The 14730-nt window shown below is 28.6% G+C and overlaps 1 protein-coding gene and 1 long non-coding RNA gene across 5 annotated transcripts in view; both read right to left on the minus strand.

The window, feature by feature from the left end:
• Nucleotides 1-14730, minus strand: part of LOC102671159 (DNA-directed RNA polymerases I, II, and III subunit RPABC3) — a 61187-nt gene that overhangs the window by 21337 nt on the left and 25120 nt on the right. For 3 of the 4 annotated variants that reach the window (XM_006611332.2, XM_006611334.2, XM_006611333.2), the window contains 2 exons: nucleotides 14410-14493; nucleotides 8618-8798 (listed from right to left, as the gene is read on the minus strand). In XM_006611332.2, the coding sequence (XP_006611395.1) occupies nucleotides 8618-8798; nucleotides 14410-14493 (265 nt within the window). The remainder of the gene's footprint in view (nucleotides 1-8617; nucleotides 8799-14409; nucleotides 14494-14730) is intronic. The other variant, XM_006611337.2, reaches the window with a different exon arrangement.
• LOC116185035 lies at nucleotides 2846-3945 on the minus strand. Its single transcript, XR_004149749.1, has 2 exons — nucleotides 3452-3945; nucleotides 2846-2983 (listed from the first exon to the last, which is right to left on the minus strand). It is a non-coding gene; the product is annotated as an uncharacterized LOC116185035 (long non-coding RNA).

Below are 14730 nucleotides of genomic sequence, written 5' to 3' on the forward strand. Positions count from 1 at the left end.
GATTAAATACACTGTCCATAGCTATAATTGAATATATTTATTAAATTTAATTCTCACAAGTCATCATTTCCTATAACCTATTCCTTTAATTTTAAAAACGAAAGAGATACAATGCAATCAATGCAAAATTTTTCACAAAAATTTTATTTTAGCAACAAAGCTAAAAAAAAAGAAATCTGCGCGAGGCACAGAGTTATTAGAGGAAAAATTGATTGGAAAAAGACGGAACGAGAAACAGGGATTAAGCCATATCCGGAAAAGACCGACGAATGTGCGTAGGTGTACATGTGCGCCGTAGGTGGTGGAGGTTCACCAGGCAAGTACGGAACGACCGTGAGGGGGATAAACGAAACTGGGTCACCCCTGGGAACCGAAGAGCCTGGAGCTCATGTCCGGGAACATGACTGGTCAAAGAGAGGAGAAGAGAGAAGAGAAAGAAAGAGAGAAAGAGAGAGAGAGAGAGAGAGAAAGAATATACCTGGCAATGTACATCGAGTATTTCGGAAACGGAAGTCGGCGCACGCACTGCTATTTACAAAAAGCCGTTCGCTGGAAAATTGCAATAGCGACGAGATCGATTCATGAATTATGCATTACACGTTCCTGACTTATCAATCGGGATGAAAGAATTTTGAAAGGAGTGAAAAGCTGAAGGAATATTGCGATTACATCGAGGGGGAATTGAATGAATTGAATGGGGGAGAAAACATGGGCCTATTGAATTCACTTGTAAATCGAAATGATGATAAATAATGTTATAGTAATTTGGTCCGTTGTTTCATTAGGAATAAAATATAATTCAGATAATATTGAAAATGTAGAAAATAATATATATATCGACATGTTTGATTACTTCATTTATAATAATTTGTTGTTATACAGATTAATCCAAGACAAATGATATTATTCGTGCAAGTTATTCCTCTATACGATATGAAGAATACTATTGTTAGATTGAAAAAATAACTTTAATTACGCTGCTTTATGAAAAAGTAATGAAACTCTTACACCATTATTATTATAGGAGCAATAAAATGAAAGACTAATTTTCAGAAAATTTATAAATATTTGATATGCATATTTAATGTTTAACTAATTATTTTCTACATTTTTCAATTCACCGTATGTAGGTAAAAGATAAAACGTTCTGACACATAGAACATAGAGAATTTATATTTCGAAGATACGAGATGTGTTCGCAAGTAAACAAGCAAACAGACTTCGTATAATTAATAACGAATCAGCCATAATGATTCGTCGGGAGGAAATATTAGAAGAAAGACCGAGTAATATTAACTCTCTTGACACACGAACATATTTATAAAACATATGAATCACTGTGCGTATTTGCATAGAGAGAGGAAAAGATTCGAGAAATGTCGATATCATCGACGCTAGTTGACCTAGATCACTAGAACGAAAAAACACGATTCGATTACAATTGACCCATGAACAACATGGATGTTAAGAACGCCAATTCTTAAAATTAAAATTTTTGATTTTCTTTAAAAAAAATTGTAAATGTATAATAATTTATGATATCGATCAAAAACTTTATTTTATACATATATTGTATATATTTATATATTAAATTAGAAGAAAAATTATGCTAATAATAAAATGATAAAAATCATCAATTAAATATAACAACAGTGATCCCTTATAAAACATTTTATGAGTTGCATCCCATTATTCTATAATGAGAAAATTATAACTCCGCTAAATTAATTATATTTAAAGAAAATAACAAAACTATTTTCACATCGCTTTTAAAAATTTTTATTCAAAAATGTTGGATACCTTTCTTTCGAAATCTAATTTCTATTTTATAATAAAATTTATTAAAGATCTAAATGCTATGGATAACATGTATCTATGACAGAATTAGAGACCCTAGTCAGATGTAGAATTGTAGGAACAAAGCAGAGGCTGGAGAACCATACCGTTCGGAATATGGGGGATTAATGTAACATAATCGAATAACTCGAACCACTGTTTCGTCCCCTTCTGCGCTCGCTATGTGACGTCAACGAGTAACTCAAGCTCATATATACGCGCTCTCTGCATCTATCACTCTATATCTATAGAATGACTCTCGAGTTACACACACCGCGAAGAGAAATTCCCTAAATGAGACAATAACATTAATAATGGGAACGAGCCATTGAAGATTCAGAGTGACCGTATTTTAGCGTGATGAATATAGGACGAAAAATGGATCTTTTTTATATATAATAATTTTGAAAGAAAAAATATAAGAGCAGTATATAAATAATGATATTGGTTTATATAATTTTATTTTTTGCAAATAATTCTTTATAATTTTTTTTAACTGATGTCTTTATTTAATTTCTTTTAATTTCTGACCTAAATTTGGATACTTTTATAAGATAAAATATAATACTAAAATAATAATAATGAAATTTTAAATCATTGCAATGAAGACTTTGAATTACAAATTAATATCAAAGATAATAAATTTTTCTATATGATAATAAAGAGTTTGAGAATAAAAGAAGTGAACAAGTAAATTTTTACAAAAATTAAAAATTTATTGATAATAAAATTTTAAAATTGTAAAAATTTGAGATATTTATAATTTATCATTTAATTTCACTATAACAAATATTATTAGTTATCAAATTATTGTGAAAGAAAAAGCTATTTAATATTTAAGGTACTTTATATTTTCATTATTTATTTAAATCATTTAATTATATATTAAATATAATGGTTTTTGTAAAAAAAAAAAAAAAAGAGATCGAATATAATATCAAAAATTTTAATTGAAATTTTATTTCACGCATGAAAAAATATTTTTATAATTTTTTTTTAAATTAATATACTTATTCTTTATACATGGTAGCTGTGAAAAATTATGCAAGCTAAAAATGTGATCAGCTGTTGTTAAGTGGTCGAGATTGCATAATGCTTGCATTACGTGACGATGCATTGCCTTCCTCTTTCCGCTCTTCCAAACAGTCTATATGCAATGTACATAGTGCTTCTAGAGTACAAGGCTACGAGTTGACCACTGACGTACGAAATATTAGTGCATTTAAAACATCTCTATTCTTATTATTTTATTTCTAAATTTATCTCTCAATTTATTTGCAAGTTGCAAATAATATATTCAGCACTGAACAAATTTCTTTAACTTACACATTTATTTTATGTATTAATAATTTTCATATAAAATATCTTTATTGTATGTATTTTATATAATTTATTACGAAATATTTTTCAAAATTTCTATTTATTTCATATTTAATACAAAACTAAAAATTCTCATAAAACTTAAAAAACTTAAAAAAAAAAATAATTAAAATAAAGTAAAAAATTTTCAGAAAATAATTATTTTTTTATTAATTGCTTTCCTTTCGTTCCAATTATTCCGAAAATTTTCATCATCTTTTTTCTATTATTTTTTCAAATTCAAAAATCAATGCACTGTTAATTTCACCGTTTGGATCATTTAATAAATTTATGTACGCTCCTGCATAGGAAAAACTCATCGATAACATATAAAAGACGAACGTGCTCATTAGACGGAATGAAAACGTTTCTTCCTGCCAAAAAGACATGCTGCAATTCTCGTCGTCCCAACGCGCATCTTATGTAATTTCTTTCCCCACATCCCCCTTGACCACCCTTTTTCACGAGCCGCAACGCGACGTTTTTACAGTGTTCGTCGCACTCCCTCTTTGCCGCGCTCGCGCGAGTTTTCTCGGAATGCAACTTTGAATGACGTGGCGGTTAAATTTTCCGCCAAGTTGCGCGGATATATTTACAACATCGAATATATTCACTTTGATTCTCTATTCTATATGCATATATACTGAAAAATCCGCTAGATCTATACACAGCACCGTTCAAAAATTTTAAGATATTCGTTACGTTTCTTCAAAAATTAGAATAAAATTGTTAATAAGTTAAATTGTTAAGGATAAGAATTAATTGATATCAATTTTATATGATAATGAAGAAAATTTTATAAAATATTATAAAAATACATGGGAATAAAATTAATAATTTTTTTATATGTCCTCAGAATTTTGAAATTTATGTATATATAGCGACTTTACTTCGATGTATATCGAACATAATTGATAGATGCGACACATAATGAAATCGTAAATTAAAATAACTGCGATAATGAGTGATACGATAGTTGTAATCGAATATACTACATAGAAATATAAATATACCTTGAAAGTCAGGCTATAAAATTCATTTGCGAATTTATGACTTGAAAAATATTTGTTTTATTTATTTTGGATATGGATTTTTATTCATTTTTAATTAAAAGATTTTAAAAATATTTAAATATATGAATTACGTATATATGAATTATGTATTTTTAATTTGTATTTTTACATAAATAGTAATATATTATTATACATGTAGACTTTAAATATTCTAAAAAAAATGAATACTTTATTTCCATTATAAATATCAAATTATTGTTTCAAATCATATTTAATGCCTAATTATTATCTTGATATTTTTGGGGATTCATGAATTCAATGATTTGTAAATCGATCCTGTGTTTTATAGATAGACTAGAATTGTAGTAGGATATATACAATGCATTAAAACCTTTTAGGTGCAGAAACCTTGAATTTAGAATAGTCTACCTAAAGTTGTGATACTGTTGATCTTGTTTGTTAAAATATATACGTGTTTCTTATAAAATGAAATAAATCTCATGAAATAAATTTTATTGGATAAATTTTTATGCAATAGAAGAATTAAAATTTGCTCAATTTTTCTCAATTTTGGATCTATTTGTATTATAAAAAGCATCAGAAAAAATCTATAATAACATTTTAAGATCAGAAAATTTTGATTCAATTCAAAAACAATTATTACTTGACAAACATAATCTATTTTAGTTGATTGTCATAAGCTGATCACAGACAGAGAAACTGAGAGTTCATTAAGATTTAATCAGAATAACGCGAAGCAATTATTCCAATTACACTATCGTGATATAATTATTAAAACAGTGAATGTACATATACTATATACGTGCGTTACTGCTTGCATTGTAGATAACAGAAACTATGGTATACATCGTCAATGCATTATTTCCAGCGCAGAATTTTCAATGCATCAGTAAAAGATAACGCTTAATTATCGAAGCATTGAATAGTACTTTTCACATCATGAGGCTATTGTTCCACCATGAATGATAAGTCCTTCAAGTCACTCGGATTTCTATTTTTAATCATCCTAAACGATGAATACTTAATTATTAGAGATTAAATTTATTTCAATGATAAATATGTATTTTTTTATTAAGAATATTTAATCATAACAATGGAAATGATGATGTCAAAACAGTACTAATAATTAACACATCTAATGAATGCATAATAAAATAATAAAATCTTTAATGTGATTTCTAATTATATGAACTTTTTGCAAGAAAAATTTATTAAGTTTTTTATTTTCTAACTAAGAAAAATAATTAAATTTCAATTCAAATAAATTTTCCAATCGTTAAAATTTAATTATAAATTTTAACTATCAATTAAATTAAATGAATAATCAAAGTAGTTTAAAAGGCAATTGATTTAAGAAAAATTAATTTTGAAAAAAAGGGAAATGAAAAGAAATAAAGAAAATTGAAATAATTGATTCAGAATTCTAATCGTAAGATAGCGCCCTCTAAGTCTTCGAAGTCAGGAAAGTCTCCTGCTGAGAAGTTGAAGGAATCAGCTGATTGGTCACCCGAGAGTCAGCTGATTTTGACAGCCCGGCCGACCTTGTGCGCATCCTGGCGTGTCGCGCACCATGGACTACTTCAAATATACGATCTATGGCGTTTGCGCATGCGCACTTACGAAATAAACCAAAACTTTTATGAATTTTTGAAATTAATTGCATTTTGAATAAAATCGTTATTTTGGTTACGATTTTCATATTTCAATTTTTCATTTCTTAAAATAGTAAATATTTAATTTATTAAATATTTTTTATCTGAAACTTATTTTTTTATCTGAACTTGAGATTTCAATTAAAAAGAAATACGTCGTACTGGAAATCACTTTCATCTTTAGAAACACACCAATACTATGATAACATCGAGTATACTTATACGTTGTTTGGCGAAATAGAGGATTAATTGTATCCATTTGAGGGTTTCTAGTGACCCCGATCAATAATTCATTTCCCACCTGTCACGCCCCTATTTAATAGACTGATGATATCATATAGCGACGTATCGCAATGAATTTGGATTTAAAACCAGTTGTATTATAAAATATCCGAATAATTCTAATTCTTTGCTTATCTATAACTATATTGTTCTACTGCTTATCGAATAAGTAATATCGATATATAATCTATATGATAATGTAAATATTTAAACCACTTTTATAATTCATAATATCAAATTACTTAAAACGAGAATAGCATTTATTATAACTTGAAATTCATAAATTTCTAAATACAGACTAATTATATAATTTTATAAATACTAAATAGAATTTTATATTTTTTTCCTTAATATTTTTTATGATTTTATTATTATTTTATCACATTTTTCTTCCATAAAATCATCATAGGAAATCAGCAGGTAAATCAATGGGTTGCTAACGCCCTCAGAAAACTGAGATACCACCAGCTGTGTTCACCCGCTTCATTACCCACCGAGTGAACGCAGAGTGGCTCCCTGTTCTCCGAGAGCCCGTTTCACCATTTCCGTTTCGCTTTTACCGACCGAACGGGTTAAATGATAATTGTATCTTTTATGGATTGTCTTTCCTCGATGCTTTTTAAAAATAAGATTCGAGGGAATTCGTTTCCTATTAATGTTCAGTTCCTATTCATCATTATATCAATAATATTCATATTATTCCAGTATTCTGTCATCAATTAAATATATGAATATATCAAAATTCATTCCTTTCTTTATAAATAATTTTCTCATAAGAATTACACATTTTATTTCTGCCGAAATAATATCAAAAAAAAAAACTTGAAAAATTCTAAATAAATAAATATTTGATACATATAAAAAAAAAATATGGCAAAAAATAAAATTGATTTTTTGGGAATTTATTTTTAAAAATTCGAAAATAAATATTGAATACGATAAAAATCTGGCAATAATAAGTAAATATGTATAAAAATTATGAACAAATCACTGCATACAACAATGAGATGTAAAAAATGAGGAAAAACTTTACAATATCGAATAATTGTAAATTCAATTCTAAATTGTCATAAATTGATCAAATGCTATTATTTTCGAAGATAAAACAAGTATTTTAATTTTTCATCAACAAAAAAATAACTTTTTTCGATTCTTAACCAAACTTTTGTCATTAAAATATTATTATCATTAATATTTTATCTAAAAAATTTTAATATAATATTTAAATTCAAAGTTCAATTATTTAATTTTCATATATCAACTTATTTGATTTTTTATATAAACAATTCCTGTTCATTTTTCTCGTGTTCAATAAACTTTAAAAGAAAAAAAATATAAATAATTAAAATGAAAAAATACAGGATAAATATAAATATGCACTTAATATAATAAAATAATTATATATAATCTTTATAAATGATTTAAAATTTCTTTAAGCATAATATCGCAGATTTGCTTATCTTATCGAACGTCAGCTACGCTGCATTCTTCTATTCATAGCGATATAGAAATTAATTTCAAACACATATACAAAAGCGGATAGAGTTCGCGCGCACAATTTACGATGGGACCGGTACCGATCAGACATCAAAGTGGCTTTTGCAGCATATATATTGCAGTAGTAAACTTTCAAGGTTAAACGATAAGTTAATTAAATCAGGGTTATCACGGAACAGTATCTTCCACGATACAGCTTTCATCTAACAGTCCGGTCAAGAATTGTTATTTATAAATATAGCCAGACAAAATAGAATGTAATTATATATTCATTAAAAATTAATATTTTAAATTTACAATATTATATATATTCGCAAAATTCCAAGAATCGTACATTTCATTATTGCAAAATAATTTGTCATTATATTTCCTTAATAATTTTTATGTTTTGATATAAATTAGTTGTTAAGATATAAGTTAGTTATTAAACGCTTATGCTTTTTAATGCAATAGATGCGATAGATATAGTATTAATGCATTTTTTATTATTTTTTTTTTTTTTTTTTACATTACCGAAAAACGCTTTATGGTTTTCGGTAGTTTCAAAACTCTCTTAGAACTTCATTGAGCACTGGAAGCGAGCCAATCAGAGATCACAGGAAAAAGAGGGCACGTTTACGCACGTTGACGCGTGTGAATGACGTCACGCATGTGACGTATACATGCGTGATGTACGCATGATACGCCAAGAGATTACAGTGGACCGTAATAGAATAAAGTAGCGATACTGATTTAACATATTCAATTTTTTTATATTTTTTAGTATTTTTAATCAAATTAAATAATCAATCAATTATTATCTAATAATATATTTTTAATTGTATTTTCAGTTTATTATTCAATTTAACATAATTCATAAAATTATTACTTAAAAATGTTTGATATTTTATTCTATTAAGTATCACTGAGATATTAATTAAAAAAAAATCAAATTTTATGAAAAAAGTAATCACTTACAGTCTACTGCTGGGTTCATTGCTTGCTTCATCACCTTCAATTCGATAAACCATACCGGACATCACATATTCAAAACTGTCTGCTCTGGAACCGCCTTCCTGTTCTGTCGCGTTCCACTCCCCTCCATCAGGATAACCGTCCTCTCTCAAAGTTGTAGCCAGTACCAGACGAAATTTATCACCTGTAAAAGAATTCAGAATAATGAAAATTACTCTTCAAAGGATAAATTAGAAAAAAATATAAAAACATTGAAATTTTTTTATCTTTGTTTAAATGTCAATACGAAAAAATCTGCAATGTCGGAACACGGAAATTGATATCTAATAATAAATCTCAAGGCAACTGCATCAAAAATACACTGGGGGCGTTGCAAACGTTTCGTCACGTTTCCAACGAAATTCACGGTTGATTGCATCTAAACCAATAGAATTATCGTATCTTCATTTTGCTATTTTCACCAACTCTTAGATACACATACATGTGCGCACAATGAAAACACAAGAAACAATCAATGTTTTTCTTTTTTATTATAATATTACGTGACACGATACGTCACATTCAAAAAACACGAAAACTGCAATATATCACATCAATTATATGCATTATGCCATTCATTATGCAAAGAATAAAGTAATCCTAAGAAAATTATAAAATTGAGATTATATTATATTAAATTAATAGAAATAAAAATAATCAAACAACATAAAAAATTTTTATAAATATAGTTCCGATTACATAAAATATTGCGCTTCAAAAAGCAATTGAATATATAAAATATACATTGAGAATATATAAAAATAAGTTTGATTCTGAAAACAAATATATATCATAATATTAAATGATTCTTATATTAAACAAATTGTTAAATATTAATACAAGAAAAAGAATGAAAAAAGGAAAAGAAAAAAAATCGAAAAAAAGAAATATAAAATATATAAGAAAAGTTTAACTTATAAATGACATAGAACTATTAGCGATATAGGAAACTAAGAGATTAAATGAAAAAGGCAAATGATATTATATTATCGATACAATTATATTAAACACATTAGCACATTAAAAAGAACCCTATATAGACCTATTCAACTAAAAGATAAAACATTAAGAAACCCTCATATAAGAGTGGTTACCATTCCTGGAGAACAAGGGTCAAGGTTAAAAGTCTATGCTATGTCGATGATACATATAGTATGGTAATCGATATTACCGGCGGTGGCAATGTCGAGGGGAATATAAAGACGAATGAAAACGAAGCTGGAAAAATCTGCATGACCAATTGATCATGTTACGAGACGTATATGGGGTCAGGCTTACATCACGATAATAGCATAACGATTATAGATTATCTAGTTGAATGATACAGGATCATATTATCAGCCCCAGTCATATTAACCAATACGAACCCGGCAAAGGATATGGGCTCGTGTGATTTACAGCATTAACCTTGACACTGACAGCAACACGTATCGTTAATTTGCTCACATTAGAGGGATATATTAACACTTTATATTAAATTTAGACATCCGTAGAATGCAAGCTTTCGAAGTCTAAACTTATTAATTACACTGTGTTATAAATATTTGATTCTATTTGAAACATCAATATGATATATATATATATATATACATATATATAAGAAAAAATATGGCACACAAAATTATGTTGTAATACATTATGAATACATGTTTAAGTAAAATTCTGTTTCACGTAAAAAGAATAAAAGCTAAAAATATTATGTAACACATTCAAAAAACATTAACCACCCCCATGAACTGAGCTTAACATGTTCCGGGGTCTATCGAAAACCGCCATCTTGTCTCACGACGTCAACCACAGACAAGAGAAAGAAAGAACTTAACGATAGTTTATATCCATTCTTCACATGATGCGCATCCGTATTTGTCGCGTAGGACATTCTACTTTGTTCTACATTCCAATATTCACACATTTACACTATGATTTGTCTCAAAATGATTTCAGAACACAGTTACAGTCACAACTTAAGATATTTCTTGAATAACTGCATATGACATTTACATTAACTTCGATTTATTTGCAATATTTCATTTCTTTTTCGATGCTTGTACTCGACACAATCATAACACACATTTTAACTTGGCGTAATTCAACATGTCCGTACGTCGTGTAATGTAGGTTAGTCGCGCGACGCGAAACGAAACTGCGTGTACATGTACAAAATCATGGCACGTAACGCGCATCAGCGAAGAAACCGGTAGAAAAAGCGCGCGCGATACGCGACAGGAAGGTAAATGTGAATACACGATGAAACGACACAACGATGATGACCACGACGATGGATGAGCGATACCAGCAAATAAGCATACGATCAGAGAGAGAACACAGCACACATACACACACACAGCTACTTCTTCTCCCAGCGAACGAGTATCGCGACCGACACGGCTACGAGTCGTGGACGTTTTGACCTTGGCATTGAACTTATGGGAGCTGCCGGGTGAGGTAGGAGAGAGGAGTGAAACACGAGCGAACGGGACGAAGAGAGGGGAGTAGAACGTGGTACGAGCAAAGCCGGGCGCATGGGAGGGAGATTGCGTCATCTCGCGCAAGCCTGTGCGCCGCGCGTCAATACAGCGGGACTGCCTGGCCCTATGGACTAACCTTCGTTCCCCTTCCCAAACGCAATTCTATCTCACTCTATTCTGCACGATCGACAAGCTCCTTCCTGCAAAATCCATCCCGCCTCTTTACTCCTCGCCAACGGTAAACCGGTGATCTCGATTCTTTTTTATAATAGATTTAGATTAGATTATAAATTATATTATGTCTACTAAATTTTTATTTTCTATGAAATATTTGAAATGATTCTGAATATATTTGTAGTTTTTACAATGTTTATTTTTTGGTAAATGATAGGAAGTAGAATAATATTACGAAACGATAAGAGGAAGAGATAAAATCAAACTACGCGATATTAAAACTTGTGGGAGGATAAAGACAGAAGAGAATCTTCAAAGTAGCAAAAACAGGATATGAATCTGTAAACATAGTAAGCAAGCAGGGGTGGATCGACGATGCGGTGTACCCCACCTCTTTCTCCCACCCTTACTATTGGTGGGTGTGACGCACCCACTCCCTCTGCAGCGCCCGAATCAACGAGATACATCCAGAACTGTTCGTGAGACGAGTCAAAATGACGATATTTGAAGGGTGGGGGGTTGGGAGTTTGCTGCAGCGTGACGTGGCCTTGGGCACATTTATGAATCTAATATATCACGAATGCTATTTTTTTCATCTATCTTAACTAACTTTTCTTAACTGAAGATAAGTTTATTCTAATTTAAAAATAATTAAAAAATTGTCTAATAATCTAATTGTTATATACATTTATTATTATACTTTAATAATCAACAAATATTTTTTCTTTATATTCCTGCTTCCATTAATTACGGATTCCATTAGTTACGGATGAATAGCAGTATTATAAACATTAACTAACCAAATGATTTTTAGCATCAATTTATGAAAAAAGTTACGTTGACATAAGTTTTAACAATTTTTTCAAAGATATGAAATTTACAAAGAACAACAATGTTATAGATCCCAATTAAATATGATAGAAAATATTGCTGTTTTCAAAAAGAGATAAAAATATATTGTATCTACATCTTCGAAAACGAATGACTCATGTATCTAAGTTCGTCAGAGAACAGTTCATTGGCACAAAAAAAGGCGATTGAAGTCACCTTGAAAGTTAGACATATATAAGTACATAGTAACCAACAGTAAGTTGCTTTGAGCTGTGCAGAACACGTTTCACCAGTGTCCATTAGCCAAGGTTGTCCTTCGTATGTCTAACCAAGAAGTAGAAGAACCATGAGAATAAAAAAACAAACATGATACAGCACGTGTCTCTATTAGTGAGGAACACGTGTCGCATTTACCAAAGGGTCAAAGATGATGTGTTATGTGTGCGTATATTCATTCTTTCGATATTAATTTCTCATGTTAAAATATTTGCTTTCTATTTACTTTCTAATTTTTATAATTAATTTATTTCAAAAAATATAATAATAAAAGAATGAAATATAGAAAAATTTCAACGATTCTTATATTTCTTACAATTATAAAGCGATGGTATTCGAAATTTGCTCAAGAAGAAAAATAGAAATTCCTAAATATCATAGCAATTGTCAAATTTATCATTTTTTTGCCTACTTTTTGAACATATATGATATATCTTATATGATATATCTCATATATGATATATCTTATTCTACGTTTCGAAATTCGCGATTTCCTATATATATCGGTCTTCGAAATTAAAATAGACAAATGTAACGGAGAATGTCGCATAATATAATCCTATGCGAAGTAACAATCAAATATATTTTATCCTCATTTATTTATCAAATATTTGATCTATGTCTAGATATTAACAATTATTGCTGATCGTTTTCATTATTGATATCATTTCTATTTCGATTAAAATTAAACCATGGATAAAAAAAACAACGTATTAAATTATGTTTCTCTTATTTAAAATGATGTCATTACAAATTTTTTATTTATTACATGAACTAATGATAAGCTTAAGTTATCAACTATATAGATATAATTCAACTTTATCATAATATTATTATAAATATGATTCATATTAACAAATATTATATTAATCGTAATATTATATTAATCGTAATCGTAACAATAATGTACTATTCGTCCAGGTAAGTGAAATTGCAGAGAGGAAACGAAGAATCTTTACGTCTGAGCATACTATTGACAGTAGTAGAATTTTTGTAAACTATAATACACATTTTGTCAATAGTTAACATTGCTTATATAATTAATTTATACTAATATGTATCATAAATCATCATTCTGTTTTGTGTCACACTTGATTCTTTATCAAGTGATTGTAAAGAATCAAGTGTAAATATGACCATTTCAAAATTACGAAAATATATGTAATGTAAAATAGAGATATTAGATAGGCATATTTTTTTTACTTGTAATCTTTTTTGTGGATGGATAGTATATCTACTAAGTAATGTATATCCAAAATATCTAACAAAGATAATGAAAATTTTAAACCGTATGTTGAATTATAAGAAATAATAAACTACATATTTATTTTGTAGCATTTCCAGATCGTAACTGTATAGAACAAGTGTATACACACGAAGTTGCGAGCCGCGCGCGATGTAAACAAACGCCCAAGACCCTGACAGCGCCTCTGCACTATAGCAAACAAAATTTTCATGCACGCTAAGTTATCCCTTCATCAGACATTGTTTAATTACATTTTCCTTTCGACAACATTGTCAAGTGAAAATTACAATTTAAATCTTATTATAAGAAGACAAGTCAAAAAATAACATTCATTAAAACGATTCGATGTAAAATTTTGAAAAATCTTTACCTTCTATCGTATTATTAAAATTTTTAATTCAGATAAATTCAAATCTATATGATTTTATGTAAAATTAAAATTACGTAAAATAAATTCTTATCTATCAGAGAATTATAAGTGTTTTATTTGATACGATATGAAGTTGCTTTATTAGATTAAAATTATTAAATTTAAAAAAAATTAAATTATATCTACATACGAGCAAAGTCCTTACCACATATATTTTCAATAAAAACTTTATAATTTCATTAAAGTTATTGAAATTATCTAAAGGAATATTAATTATTTTTGAAATTATTAATAAAATTATTAATATTTAATCTATTATTGATAATATCCATAATTATTCTTAAATTAATATATATTTTAATATATAAAAAAATCATTGAAGAACACTCACCAAGTTCCATAGGATACAGCCAGCTGTTGATGTCCAGGATTAAGTCCATTTTGAAGGACTCGGATTCGCAATGGAGCCTGCTCACTGTAACCACCACCCATCATCATCGATCGCCATCCAGTCAAGGAAAAAACCGAAAAAAAGAAATAAAAAAAGAATTGTCATCGCTAGGTATTACGCGCATATAACATATATTATCAATACACGCAACAAATCAAGCAACAAATTTTATACATAAGAGACGCGGAATCCAATTAATTCTAACGAGAGGAAATATTCGTTATATTATGTCGCGTAAAAAAAAAAAAAGGTAAAACATCA

The sequence above is a fragment of the Apis dorsata genome, unplaced genomic scaffold (assembly GCF_000469605.1).
Source record: "Apis dorsata unplaced genomic scaffold, Apis dorsata 1.3 scaffold_87, whole genome shotgun sequence".
NCBI classification, from domain to species: domain Eukaryota; kingdom Metazoa; phylum Arthropoda; class Insecta; order Hymenoptera; family Apidae; genus Apis; species Apis dorsata.